The following is a 15,145-nucleotide window of genomic DNA, read 5'->3' as shown; positions in this document are numbered from 1 at the left end:
TATGGTGGAGGTCCAACCCTCATCTCCCCCACTTCCACCTGCCTACGTATAAACATTATGCATCTTGCTTACTCACTTGCACATTCAATTTTCTCATCCCTCCCTCCTCCCCATCTCTTCCAGGTGGGGTTCCCCTACCCCTCGTCCTTACAGAGGTTGCTAATGTCCTTAACGAGGCAAGTTACCCCAGTAAAACTCTCTATTTGACTCATGCCTCTTCTCCTCCTTTATAACACGCAGAATTAAAACTGAATTTCTTTATTCAATTCTACTTTATGTATATTAAGGCAATATGCCCTGGACAAATTCTAACTACTGAGTAGGTTCCTCAAGGCTTATTCACACATGTCTTCAGTGCCATTAAGGAATTATTCCCAATGGCGGAAATGAGCAAATATTAAGTCAATGTTGGAGCTGTATTTTTGTAAATAGAGCGAAAGGATAAAGGATTTTTTCTTTATTTTTTTCAAACAACATTATTATAAATAGTTAGACTTCAAATTGACTTACAGAAGATGCAAATTAGGTTTAGCTACACCTGTCACTAAAATAACAGGGCTAGAGAGTTGAGGGGTCTTACTGATGAGACACAGGTACAGTATATAGTAGGATTATATGTGGAATAAAAGGCAGTAAGCTGATAGGGAAGATGGCATCCTCCAGAGGCCAACCAGTAGAAAATTTCAGTCTATTCATAATTTTTAATAACAGCTTAGTCCAATACTGTTCATGGTAAGCCAGTGCCTATCCCAGCAGGCAAGGGCATATGCCAACACAAGGCACACCTAAATATAGTAGGACAATTTAGACATGCCAGTTAACCTAGGCAGCAGCCTCTGGACTATGGAAGGAAACTGGAGCATCCAGGGAAAACTAATTTGGCCATAACATAACATGCTCCAGGATCCCATGAGTCCCATGACCCTGGAGCCGCGGAGAAGACACACTGAAGCACTGAATGCCCTGCCATTGTGCTGCCCCAAACTGCACCTCCTCTTGACAATTAACTAACAAGTGGACTAATTTTAATACAAATCAAAATTCATTATCCCGTCTAACCTGGTTTCTCTTGGGAAAACAACTGTTTCCAACACTTCTTTAGATTTTAATTGAAATTCTAGACATTTTTTTAAAATACTCAAGAAACATTTAATTCTGCTAAAACTTCCTTCACATTAGTATATTTTTTCCTCAACAGCTAAAAGCAAGAACCTTTTGAAAATACTTAATGATTGCACAAGTATTTATTTTAATTACGCAGAGACAGAAATTTAAATGAAAACTACAGCAATGAGAAGATGGGGTACCCATTAAGGATTCTTAATGCCTTTTTCATTAGCACTGTAAGGATTCTCTGAATTGCTCGGCTGTGATGGAAATTCTGATTATGCCGTCTGTGGCAGGGATTGCGCTTATTAGTTCTACATGCTCGGAAATGAGAATCTGGATGATGTATTGTGTACGTGTCATAAATGTTAATGCCTCTCACGGTCTGGAAACCAGCTGGAGCACAGGCATTCTGGCAGAACAGATTGAGAGCTCGCAGCAACCATCAAAGTGGGGACAAGAACCTTGCTTTCCTCCAAACCGCTGCTGCGTTACCTCCAATCGTTTCACCTGTGAGCTCTAAACTGTCAACAGGGGAGTTAACATTGATTGGAGGATTGATGCACCTCTACCTGTCAGATATCATGATCCCACAAGCAAGCACAAGCATCAGATTGTCTGGTTATGATTGGGTAATTGTAGTCACGGTAGGTTAATGACCTACCCCAGACCCCAACAGATGATGGCTGGACTACAGAGATCACCTTGGACTCAGTTCAGTGCCTGGAGCTTACATAACATACTAAGTCTACAAAGGTGAGGGAGCCTCCCAGTGACAGTCCTGTAATGCATGTTTTCTCACGACTCATATTGCCCGACAAAAGGTTTTGTTTTTAGAATGCAAATCTGTCACATCTGTCATCAGCCTTGAGTCCTAATCTCTCTTATCTATATTTATCATCTCAGTTAAAGGCTCTGTAGCTTCGGCTGTCTAGACAGGCTTAGCTGACGCATTTCCCAAACTCTCTTTTACAGTACAGAGTGCTTAGCTGCAGCACTGTCAGCAACAAGTCCGAGTCCAATGAAGTCTGGCTTGTTCTGTGATTGCAGTCGTCATTGTTGCTGTTGTAGCTCTGACACAATTTTGTGCTAGCCCCAGTTTCAATGACACGGGTGGGCCATCATCACTTAAAGCCTCTCTAATCATAAAAACCTCTGGAGGACTAAATAAGCTGATTGCTTGAGTGTTACTGCAGTGAGAGAGACACAGGGAGAGTCATATCGGGCATGTGAGTGCATTAGTCAGCTGTGTGTGTATTCTTTTAATGTGCATCCTAGAAGGATACATAGTTCAGTATAAGCTACAGTTAGTTGTAGAGAAGGCATGGAATCCGGCAACCTAACAGACCTTTTGCTAAAGTATATGATTACAAGGGCAAGAACATGATCAGTCATTTCATGGTGTCTTCTACACATGCTTGATTATATTGTGGTTTTTATTCTACCGCACAATGAAGTGTGTAGTCTGCTTTATTTAACTGCACATATTCCTTCAGTACTTTTGCATTGGGATAAAGGTTAGGAACATTTGCTGGCCTCACTCCTAATTAATCTGTATACCAAAATGCAAACAGACATTGGAATCAGACAGAAGACAGGGGGAGAAGAGTCGATCATTTCAGAATACAGGAGAGCAAAAAATGCTTGATTTTGTGAGGCAAATAAAATCAAGAGACCTCACCCAGATGAGAGAGAGAGATTGGTGAAAATGAAGCCAGTTTATTGATAGACAGGACTGTTTACAGAGTGAAATTAGTAAGATTACACCACCTCAGAGCAGGAGAGAAACAATACACCAATACCTTCTATACAACCAGAAGGCATCCAAAGGTACGCAACCTTGGCTTCAGCAACATGACACACTCAGAAAATACATCAAAATCAGAATAACCCTGTGGTACAGGTCTGATAGGTCTTGGATACTGTGTCCATGTATTAATCTACAAAGCAGGTAGAGACAGCATCCACAGATTAGTTACAGAAGGGGCAGTGTTAGCTCTGCTTATCTTCCGAGCCCAGATGGCACAGGGAAGAGACCCACACGGTACTGTAAATGCATTTCTGCAAGAGGTGCTGTGTGGCCAATCAGATATATACCTACACATTAGCACTGCACAGGCAATGAGAGCTCTAAAAGTAAATCAGGTTTTATCATTCATATAACAGCTACAATCACTATTCTTTTTCTTTTTTACATAAATATAAGGTACCCTACAGAGCCTTCCCCCATTGTGAGAGCTCAATGGAATGCCAGCTTCCATGTGTTTCTTGGTTTTACTCTTTTTGAATTCTGTTATCTGAAAGCAGGGTTGCAACCATTTCCTTATTTAAGCCAACAACCTCAATGAAAATGATTTTTAGCTTCTTACTGTAGTCTGTAATTTACCCATTATTGTGAATGCAGATCCACATCTGATCTGTGATTTCATGGTTGTTTCAAATTTTTTATGATGAAAATGTAGTCTCGAATTCTTAGAGTTTAAATCAACTAACTGTTTGGTACTGATTCTTAAAATCAGTAAACTCTGTACAAAATTAATTCTGAGTTGTAATTCAGAGAGCAGAAAGCCAACAGACTGTAGTAATAGAGCTCAAAAATCAGATATACCAAGGAAGAAGGGAATTCTGTCCTTCTGCCTATTTCCCTCTCAAGAAGAGAGACAGAGACTCGAGGGGTCAGAAGATCGGGAACCCTAGCCCCAGAGGAAGAAGGGAGAACTCATCAGCCGAAAAAAATAAAGAAGGCCAGGGAGAAACCTTAGCAGCATCCAGCGGTAGGGAGGCTGGCTTTGGTGGAACTGGAGGCTTCTTCCTGGTGAGAGATGCTTGCTCTTGGTCTCTGCTTTGGGACTGCAAGTCTAAGCTCTCTTTAAGTCCACTGGTCTGTTCTGCGGCTCCTGATACTGCGCCCAAGGGTGTCTCGCAGTCTGCTGTCCCCAGCTGGCCTAAGAACTCCTTGGAGAAGAGGTACTCTGCAGAAGGGTGTGTGCTGATCTCCTGCAGCGTACTCTCTAGCTCGCGGATTGTCTCCTCCAAGCTGTCCAGCTGCTGGTACGTGCTCTTCCTTATCTCCTGCGACCGCGCTTCCGAAACGTCGGTGCCCCTGGGCTCATGACCCACCTCCGGGGAATCTGCAGACAACACCTTTCTGCCTCGGTGCTGTTCAGAACCAGTCAGCCCATTGGGCTTCAATGTCACATCATCTACTTCTGCAGGCTGACCATTTTGTCTAGCACGACACTCGGTGGTGGGGATTGGAGGTCCTGAAACCACGTGTGGTGGAGATCTCTGGAGAAGACCATTGGAGGAACTGTGTGTGCTCTTTCCTGATATTTGATCTGCTGCCTTTGCTGGTTCAGATGCCTCCTTTCCCTCACTGAAGGCAACCTGTATGGTCCTCTGTCCTGTCTGAAGCCCAAGCTCCAAGGCTTTGGTCAGTGCCCTCAGCTGTCTCAGTGGTAGTTTGATTCTGGGTTGATTGCCACTAACTGCAGGGGTACTGGGGGTCCTGTGTGACCTCACTGTTCTTGGTTTCGGTAAGGGCTTCCCTGTAGAACTACGAGAGTCAGTGGGGTCATCTTCCTTCGCCTCCTCCATCATTAAAGTCAGCTGCCTGTATGCCGTCCTGATCTCCACCGGATCATCAAACACAAAAATCAGGGGGGTCTTGCTCAGCTGAATCTGAACGTGGAGCTGGGTCTTTACTCCCTCTCCTGTCCTATGAAGCCTCGACACAATCTGGTCTTCCTGTCTCTGGGTGGGGACGCTGAAGACCTGAACTTCCTCCCCTGCCTGTCTGATAATCTTTTGAACCTCCTCGCTCGACACAGCCTCCACCTGACTCTCTGTTATGATCAAGGCCAGCTCCTCCTTTGTACTTTCCTCCACGTCTCCCTCTGCTTCAAAAGACTCCTGAATCCTCAGCTCCCATGGAAAGGGTTTCCGTTGTTTTCCTGGGGAGTTCACAGGAGTAATGGAGACTTTGCTGGCGTCTCCCTGAGCTGACAGAGAACCCATGGAAGTCAGGGGAGACTGAGAAACGTGCGATTCCAAAGTATTCCCATCCTGGGCAGCTTCATAGTCTATACTACCACCTAAAGGGAATTTATCATAGTTCTCCGTGGAACTGGGTTGGATGGTACTCTTTGGAGCTGAACTGGCTGTGATGACTTCATAGTCCAGCGGTCTCATAACACCAGTTCTGGCTTTTCCTATGCTCTGTTCAGACTCCTCCAAAGCCGCAATAGGTGCACTCTCAGTTGGGGAGGATGGGGCTGAAATCCACTCTGTCAGCACGATTCGGGGGACCTGACGGAGGGCCGGACTAGTAAGCTGAATATCCTGTTCCTGTGAAGCAAGAACAGATGATTTTAGCAAAAATCTTAAACCAAAAAATGATAACAATATATACATCTAGCTCATAATAAGATTACTTTTATGTTACCTCAAATATTAAGAAATGGTAGAAAACACATGTACTGTAGATCAGCCTGCTATACTGATATACCATGACGTTTGTTTATCTCTAAGATTATGCCATAAGTGAAAATACAGTAACCATCTAGAGCTAACAGAAACTAGGTGATACAAACATTTCAAATGTTTTGATCATTAACTCCAAGATTCACGCAAAAACATAATCTGAACTGTAAAATGAAATGAAGTAGATTTTCTGACTTTATTTAATGGATATTAAGATTTGATATAAGTTTGTTACTATGGTAAAATTTCCTGAAACAAAGTGTCTTCATGCTTCTTCGATAATTACCTACAAGACTTCCAAGACCAGCACTGCATTGGTAAAAACAGCAAATTGTCAACATACACAAAGTGAAGGTTTCTAAAATAAGGCTTGAGACTCTTATTGCATGGATGAAGCCTGACTCTCCAGGTTAGCATCACAATGTGGGCTTTTTCCACTGTGAATGGCAAAAAAAGGTATTTAAATAGCTTTCTCTAAAGGTGATGTGGCAGGGAAACTGTCATGGCCAGAAATCTGTAGAACAACAAATATAACAAAACCAGGCTTTGACTTCTTTTCCAGACGCAATGGGTTTGAGATGTATCTTATTTGTGAGATTGTTTCAGGGCTTGTAAAGGGGAACAGCACAATTCTATTTTGTTATGAACGCAATCATGCACAGCTTGGTATTGTAGTTGGATAAATGACATTTGTAGGGGTCAGAAAAGAAGCTGGTATTCAGCCCAGCTGCGGCGGCTGCAGTGGAATTAAAGCAGGAACTGCGAGCTGAAACCAGCCCTAACAGGACACAGAGCTCTGTGAAGCAGGGTGTAATTTGACTGGACAGGCTCTGAAACAACTCTGTTTCCTGCTGGAGTTGTACTTCTCTGTGAAAAGGACAACCTGACTTTTTGGAAATGCTCTTTAATAGATTGCATTATGCATTTTTTTTGTATTGAACAGCATCATAGTTTACTATTCTTACTATCTTGGACCAATGTTGTAATATTCTAGGACCATCAGGTCCATTAAGGATTCCAAGCCCTGTCAACCTGCTGTCTCTTCATTTAAAGAAAGATATTTTGTAATTGCTATTTAAATGTTCTGCAAGTGTTGTTACACACTGAATAAGGTTCAAGTCAAGCAACATTTATAATCTTCATGCAGGGATACACAGACCTAATGTTTAAGAAAACAAGAACATCATTGAAAAAAGGGGTAATGTGACTGATTAAGACAGGACAGGGAAAGAGCCGATAATCTCTAGATATACATAATAACTTTCTTTCTCTATACTATCACAAGTATAAATATGGCATGTTTGTGTTTTCTGGCAGCTTTTACTTTAGTTAAAAGACTCAAATCCAGGAAGAAAAGAAAAACTGTATTAATGCAATAGAGAAATCTCTTCAAAAAACATGAAAGCTAAGATTCTCACCTGGGAGTCCAGTGAGGATGTGCAGGTATGGAGCTGAGCCAGGCAGTCAAGCTCCCCCTGCAAGCTGGTAGTGTGCAGTGCTGCTGAGGACAACTGTTAAACAGGGCACAGCATGGGAGTTTACAAGGTATACTGGGCCATAACCACAGTGTATTCTCCACAGCCTGGTGTGCTTTATTTAACAAGGAAAATAAAACTCCATATCTTACACTATCACAAAGAAACATTTGCACTGCCTTCAAGGACTCTGAGGCTAACATTCTGGAAGATTTATATGACTCTTTTAGTTTGCTATGAGGAAAATACAGCTGCAAAGTAAGATGGGAGTAAATATTTTATGACTATGACTCAAGGCCTCAGATCTCCTTGTCAGTCTTCAGTTTCATCTCATTCTTTGCACGCTTTTTAAACACGAACAAATTCTTTCTGATTCCATGCACTGCCCTGGAGAAAGGTTGCGTTCATGAAAGTGACGGACCATCCAGAAATCTCACGCTATCCAACTGCTGGCTGTACATTACCTTGTATAAAACATCAGAGCAGAGTGCAGGCAAACATGTGCTGGTTATTTTCACCCAGATACAGATCCATGCTGGACAGTGAACTATAGATGTGAGAGATCCGCATCTCCATGTTCACTACCTCACCGTGTTTCAATGACAGAGCATCTTTGATTGTCTGTTGTCCGAGTTAGAGACAGTAGGAGCACACAAAAAATGTGTCGTTACCAGGTTAGTATGAAGACTTGTAGCCGTTATGACAGCTGATGGTTTGAATGGGATCAATTAGGCAAAAAGTGAAGATCTAGTTTGTAAAGACAGAAGCGGGGACTCAAACAGAAAACACAGCACTGCTTTGTAACAAACTGAATAGCTGAAGACAAGGAAAATTCCTGGGCAACAGCAATATTTGCTTTGCAGTTTCTGATGCATTATAAAATAGGGTCAGCCAAGTTAACAATCTGCAGCTCTCAACTGAATATGCCAACACTGGAGACAACTGCAGTATAAGACTCCAATCAGTATGAAGTGGCAACGGGGAAACACTGAAAAATCCTATGTTTTGACTCTATGTTCTGTTCAGCAGATATTATATAGGGTGGTGATGCAAACTGTGCACGCATGAAAGCAGTGTGTCCTGATTTACAGGGATCACACACAGGTGCTGTGGCTCTTGGCTGAATCCCCCTGCAGGTTAGTTGAGTTGGGAGAGGAATGAGGCAGGGTGCAGAGGTGAGGCAGAGGGCCCCGGAGGCTGCCGTCCACACAAGCCTGTTACCTTCCTTCCCGGGGCCCCTGGGGGCCACAGCTCCAGGCTGGGGGGGGCCGTGGCTCTGCGGAGGGTGCTGGGCAGGGAGTGGGGAGGGGACACTTTGGCTTTGACTGGGGCTCTCTGAAACACCTGCCAGGGTGGAAACACTGTGAGCAAACAGCAGGAATTAACACCAATCACACAGGACTGCGCAGCACACTGTAAAGGCAGTGTCTTGACTATCCAGGACACTGGAAAGGCCCTGAACACAACTGGGCTACTTAGGCTTGTTTATTGCTAAGTTTTAAGATTATTATGACAGAATGAAAAAAAATAAATGACTTGGCACTGTAATACTGAACTATTCCCTTAAGAGCTACCATAAGAGAATGCAAGATAAATACTGCCCATTAAGCCTTGGTCATTCCCTCAGACACAGTTAACTGTCTCAGACACTTGGATCATGAGACTGTAAGAAGGTACAAGGCTGTTTAATCTTCATAGCTTATTCTTACACCAATTCTAGCAGGATTAAAAAGGAGAGAAGGACAAAAAATGGCCATTAAGAACCTCAACAGTCAATTAATCGCTGAAAGATTAAACTCTGAAAAACCATTTAGCACAAGGAGGGTCATTCCTTAAGAGCTAGTTGAAAATAACGTCTGGCCCGATGTATTTTATTACATGTTGTTCATCAGCCTGAATCACCACGGTGGCCTTGTAAGACCGCAGTGTTAGAGTGACATCCACACTCTTCACTTTGATGGATACTGGCGTTGTTATTGTTTGTGCATGCAGGTGTGTTGATGCCTACATACTCTGCCAAGTTTTTCATTGTGTTTAGCCTTTTACAGCAATAGGGTGCATTGTCCTAGGGCTTGCACCATAAAGCGACTGCTGCATATTCTGTTATAACGGATAATTATTTGGGTTGGGTCTTGCTTCCTATGCCATCCTGTGGCACTGTGTGGCAGTTGCTGGAAGAAGAGAGCATTAAATAAACACAGATCGTTTCGTAGATCATCACTCCATCATTACAGTAACAGTAATTTTTCAGTTCCCTACAGTCCCCTGCACATATCTTGGACTGCTCTTTAAAATGTGTATCCATCCCATAATTTGGTTGTTTCCAAAACTGCCCATACCTCCAGCTCTGCAATGATTTTCTCCTCATCATCCTCGTCCTTCACCCCCGAGGCGATGACAGGGGGGGTGGAGGCCGGCCGGGGGGCTTCGGAGACTGTCCGCCTAAGCTTCACGTGGGGCTTCTGTGCTTCTGTCTCTTCCGACTCTGACTTCTGCAGGTGAGGGAGAGGGTGAGAGCGTCTCCGATCAGGTGCATTCAATGCACATGAAAAGGCATCATTCTCAGACCCTGTGCAGCTCATCGGATGATTTAAAGGTCAGGTTTCCAGTTAGGACTGCAACAAGTACTTGCCAAAGACGTGGCAACCCCAGGATCTGAAAAGGTGCAGATCTGAACAAATACACTCGATGCCCAAGGGTCAGCTCCCAGTGAATGCTTATTTCTGCTACAAACAGGAGATGTTGTATATTACAACCCAGGGTCTTATTCTCATCAATTTGTTTTTAATGTAAAACCAGGAATTCCTTTTTTGCATGCTGTCCGAGTTCCCTCCCTTGGAGACCCACCTTGATAGTCTTGCTGGTGACAATGACCTCTCCACTTCGGGTGGTGGTGAGCCCGTGGGATGATGGGAAACTGCGGCGGGGTGGAGGGGGAGGGGGCGACTTGGATGGCTTCTCCGTTCGATAGCGGGGTACCGTTAGCTCATCTGAGGGAAAGGCAGAAGAAGAACATAACAATGCAAACAAAATCCTAGTTCCACCGGCATCTGATAGCTCAGAGCACAGAGACCATGTTCATACAGCACAATTCAAAGCCATCGCCTTCTCTACTCAGGGCACTTAAAATGTGAACCCCCAGGTAAGTGAATACACTCTTTCAGTAGCAGGCAAATCTGTGGTTGACACGAGATAGCTGCCTCTTACCTCCCACAAGCAGAACAATCCCCAGTTGAAAACCAGAGCAATGTTCATTTATATCCTAAACCTCCTCATCCTCACATTCAACAGGAATGTTACAAGAACAGGAAAGTTTAAGTTACAGGAATATCAAAATCTTGTGGAATGCAAGCCCATTCTGTTTTGAAGAAGCTTCTTTAATATTTTGGCCATTATGTAGGAGTTAACATACAGACTGTTTCTCCCTAGTCTAATCCACTTTCAACTACTGGACCAATCGCACAGACAGACTCAGACACAAGAGGCTCAGGCTGTCCGGCCAAGTCTCAGTAAGGGAACGGGTGAGTGTTCATTCACTTCAGTGAGGGGTACAGAGTGCTGTCTGAGGGAGGGAAGAGAAGGAGGCTCACCGGAGCCACGGCGTGCGCTGGGCTCACTCTTGCTGGAGAGCTTGTGTGCGATGTGCTGGGGTTTGCTGGGCCGGATCTCAGAGATGGGGGTGCTGCTTTGGGTGGTGGGCGCGGCTAAGGGTTTGGCCTGCTTGGCTGCGAAGTCCAGGTCAGGGATGGCCTTCATGAGCTCGGCCTGGGTCTCCTCTAGGAGCCGGTTAATGTCCTGAGCGCTGTACTGAGTCAGGCTGGCACGCTTCTCCTCCCAGTCCCTCTCGGCAGCCTGCCAGCACAGAGAGACAGAGAGCGGTTTATGGACTCACAGTGGCTGGCAAAGTCCTCCTACTCCATATCATCCCCTCACTCAAAGACTAACACACAGTGTTCTGTTTTATGTTATAAAATTGAACACATTACTGCATCATGGCCCAGCTCCTTAGCCTGGAATGAATGAGTGAAAGTGACACATTGGCTTACGTTGCATTAATAAGAAACAACATATTGCTCCTCCAACTTCCTCTCTATATCTGGAGATTTGCAGATGAAGACAATACAGACATGTACAGAGACAAGGCAAGTGTGCTACAGAGAGTATGAGGGACCCTTGGAAATAGTGGGAGACACAACCCTAAGCACTCAACCTTAGACACAACAGTACAAATTGCAGAGAGAAGTCCATACGCCTATAATATAATGCAGTGAACTACAACAGGGAACACATAATCACACAGAATCTAGCCACACAGATCTCAGCAGCTGTGAGCAATATGCAATGTGAGATGATCCCAACAGCACGTCCAGACTGACCTCCACAGACACAGACTTGTCCACTCCTCGGCGGCCCGACAGCTCCTCCAAGGGCCGGTTCTTGAGGGGCCCGTGCTGGGGTGAATCGTGGTGGGTGCTGGAGGGGTTGAGGCCAGGGCCGCTGTGAGGTGTCCAGGACGAGAGGCTGGCACTGCCCCCCAGGTCGCTGAAGTTGAGAGGTGGGCTGGTAGGAATATCGAAGTCTGTGTTCTTTGGGAAGTCATCAGTGTGTTTCTGGGACTGGCTGGCAAAGTCCTCCTGGCCCTTCCATATTCCCTCGTTCACCTGCCTGTTTCAACACACACACACACACGTTCTGACTGTATCCCTGACTTCCTGAGGTTGTATAGTGTGTCAGAGCATTAGTGGACTGGTGGCAGCAAGTATGTAGACATCAATTCCTAAATGATTATTAGTATGTTAATGGTTCAATGATGGACAGTTGGTGAATGATAGTCTGTATGTCTGTGCATTAGTGCGTCAGTTACAGCATGTCAGCATTGGTGTGTCTTTAATGATTAGTTTGTTGGGGCAGCGCAGCAGTGTTAATAGGTCTGTAGGTCAGTGATGCTCAGTGTAGATGTGCTCTAGTACCTGCGGAGAGTCGTGAGAGTGTCAGTGATGCCCGGTGTGTCGGTGTGGATGTGCTCTAGTACCTGCGGAGAGTCGTGAGAGTGTCAGTGATGGTCTTGCAGCGTTTCAGCAGTGCATCCAGTCTGTGTGGCTCCTCCTTGAGGAACTTGACAGCTTCCACCTCTACCCTGAGGACCACTCGCATCTTACTCTGCAGGCTGGGGAACTGGTCTGGGAGAGAGAAGGGTAAAACTCAACATACACACGGGAAAGGAGTAGGTTAACTTACATGTAAAAGAACACGTTTTTGTAATAGTAACAAAGACCACAGAACTGCGTGCTACCAACTGTGAAAGTGTCCCACCAACATCTGTGCACAGAACTACAAGAGTGAGCACAGAGGGACAAAACAGAAAACAGCTCTTAATGATTTCTTTTTCAATATATAGGCTAGAGCAGAGAAGCTTTGTCCCATCTGTGTATAAAGAATCTGTGATGTCTAATATGTGCGGTAGATGAATTGGGCAGAAGACGTGTTGCTGACGTAAAGGCAGGGTGTCAGGCTTGGCCGTATCATGGTGGCAGGAGTTGCAGCCAGCATTGACTTACTCTTGAGCTCAGTGAGGGTCTCTCCCAGTTTCCTCAGCACCAGCGCCTTCTCCTCCAGCTCCTGCACAGTCACCAGCCTGTGATTCACTGAAGAGTCCTTCTGGATCTCCTCTACTGACTTCTCCAGGTCACTGCAGCAACGCACACAGCACAGGACTGACACTCACATTCACATGATTGTGCACAGAGCATGTGAAAAATCCACCACACTGAAGTATGATTTCACAATGAGAAAGATATTGCTAGAAAATAAGAGTTATTTTGTACTTCGACAGACTGATCGGGCGGCAGGCGATGCAGTATTTGTCAAGATGTTTTTCATTCATTCACGCTTCACTTTGTATTCATGTCTTAGCGGATTCAGAGCACAGATCATCACAATTGGTCACTCAAGTAACTAGCTAAGTAAAGCTTTGAAAACAGGGATAATTTAAACCTAATAAATCAAGAAGAGGGATCAATGAAATCATTATGCTAATCCAGAGGAAGAGAAGGCCCGAGAGGGAGCAGGAGTGAAAAACACTGGTTTTGAGTGACACAAGCAAAATCAATATCTCAGACGTGGAAAGGGTGATGTGTGGAAACAAGTATTAAAATTCAGGATTTGATATTTATTTAACCGTCTTCACAAGACTATTCAACAGAATCCCATATTGAAAGGGATAAGCCTATAAGAGATTGAAAGTGCTGCAGTCTTTGTGTCATGAGTATCCGTATCAGCACAGATGTGGAAACAACAGCACTTCGCACTGTGTGAAAAGTGGGGTGTCTCTGTCAGTGCTGATGCAGTATGACTGTTAGGGTGTCTCTGTGTGGAGTGTCTGTCAGGGTATCTTCACTCATCCCTGATGGCTATCCCTTTGTTGCGGTATCTATAAAGTACTCACTGCAACTGTTGTATAATGAGCTCCTCCTCGTTGAGATATTTCAGTCTTTCTTCCTCTACCAGGAGGCGCTGTCTCTGCAGGGGGTCCTCCTGCTTGCGCAGGGCGTCTGTCACCCGCACACTGATCTCCGTCTCCGTCCGCTTCAGGAGCGACCGGACGGAGTCCTGGTTCTGGAGCTGCACACGCCCAGACACACCACGGTCAGGAGGTGTTTTAATTCTCTTTTCATGCACTTCTCACCGAATCTTTGGATCAAACATTTTCTCATTTTCTCTTGTAATAGTAACAAAGACCACAGAACTGCGTGCTACCAACTGTGAAAGTGTCCCACCAACATCTGTGCACAGAACTACAAGAGTGAGCACAGAGGGACAAAACAGAAAACAGCTCTTAATGATTTCTTTTTCAATATATAGGCTAGAGCAGAGAAGCTTTGTCCCATCTGTGTATAAAGAATCTGTGATGTCTAATATGTGTGGTAGATGAAGTGGGCAGAAGACGTTTTGCTGACGTAAAGGCAGGGTGTCAGGCTTGGCCGTATCATGGACTTCTCTTCATGCAGTTCTCACCGAATCTTTGGATCAAACATTTTAGCTTACAATTCCCAGTCCCATTCATAGAATTCCACACAGAGTGAAAATCCACACGCCACAGAGCGCTTATTTCAAAAACCAGTGGTAGATGCTCCTGGTCCTGCTGACCCACACACCTGCTGGGTTTTGATCCGGCCGAGACCTCAGTTACACACTCAATCCCTTCATTGTCTTAACAGTAAACAGATTAATTTGAACTCTTTGTTCCTAGTTCTTAAACATGTTGAAGCTTTAATCCTTGTATTTCATAAGTGAAATAACACCCTACGTTTAGAAACACACAGCCTGACCCGAAACCAGCCAGATCTCCCTATTCTGCTATTTTCAAGACACTGCTGTGTTTCACACCAACTACGGCTGTTATATTTGGCTCACACTTTTATTTTAGAAATCTTTACTGAAGCAATTTGAGTGAACTACAGTATCTTGCTCAAGGATACAACAGCAGTATCTCACTTGGGATTCGAACCTTCTAGTTTTGAGCCCAGCACCCTAATCACTACTGCTGCCCACTGAAGTTTTAAACACTCAAGAATGTGGCTTTTGGCTCAGCTAGCAACGACAACACTTGCTCTTTATTTTAAATAGCCTCCTGAAGAAGAGCATCTTGATGCCTCTCACTGTTCAGTGAATGGTTTTTTAACTGTGGTAGGAAACTGGACCACCCAAAGGAAATCCACTGAACACGAGGAGAATGTACAAACCAAATGCAAGTAGCACCCCAGGAACTGAACCCAGGGCACTAAGAATGCAAGGCCCTGGGCCTATTCTAACCACTGCATTACTATGCAGGGACTGGGATACATGTTTCTGAAACTATGCATTAACTGTAGGTAACTCTTAATTTTGAAAATAATTAAATAATTTTTGTGTATATATAGAGTTAATGCTCAACATCTGTAATTTTCTTCATTTTAAATGTACAGAAATATAGCTGTAATGAAACACAAGGCTTTTAAACTAAAGTTGTTCAACATGGTAGCTATCTGACGGCTCTGAAAACTTAACAATGCACAATTTTTTCCACCTGCAAAAATGCTAAT

General features: G+C 44.3%; 1 protein-coding gene across 6 annotated transcripts in view; it reads right to left on the bottom strand.

Annotated features, from left to right (window-relative positions):
- The window catches only part of srcin1a (SRC kinase signaling inhibitor 1a), a 133,869-nt gene that overhangs the window by 21,030 nt on the left and 97,694 nt on the right, over positions 1-15,145 (bottom strand). For 4 of the 6 annotated variants that reach the window (XM_088623087.1, XM_088623086.1, XM_088623085.1 and 1 more), the window contains 10 exons: positions 13,510-13,685; positions 12,623-12,753; positions 12,097-12,244; positions 11,441-11,729; positions 10,655-10,916; positions 9,912-10,054; positions 9,404-9,556; positions 8,286-8,408; positions 7,008-7,100; positions 3,865-5,454 (listed from right to left, as the gene is read on the bottom strand). In XM_088623087.1, the coding sequence (XP_088479213.1) occupies positions 3,865-5,454; positions 7,008-7,100; positions 8,286-8,408; positions 9,404-9,556; positions 9,912-10,054; positions 10,655-10,916; positions 11,441-11,729; positions 12,097-12,244; positions 12,623-12,753; positions 13,510-13,685 (3,108 nt within the window). The remainder of the gene's footprint in view (positions 1-3,864; positions 5,455-7,007; positions 7,101-8,285; positions 8,409-9,403; positions 9,557-9,911; positions 10,055-10,654; positions 10,917-11,440; positions 11,730-12,096; positions 12,245-12,622; positions 12,754-13,509; positions 13,686-15,145) is intronic. The other 2 variants (XM_088623088.1, XM_088623089.1) reach the window with 1 other exon arrangement.

Source organism: Lepisosteus platostomus, chromosome 28, assembly GCF_059453375.1.
Source record: "Lepisosteus platostomus isolate fLepPlt1 chromosome 28, fLepPlt1.hap1, whole genome shotgun sequence".
Classification (NCBI taxonomy): Eukaryota; Metazoa; Chordata; class Actinopteri; order Semionotiformes; family Lepisosteidae; genus Lepisosteus; species Lepisosteus platostomus.
Note: the sequence above shows the minus strand (reverse complement) of the source record. Positions and strands in the feature narration are given on the sequence as shown.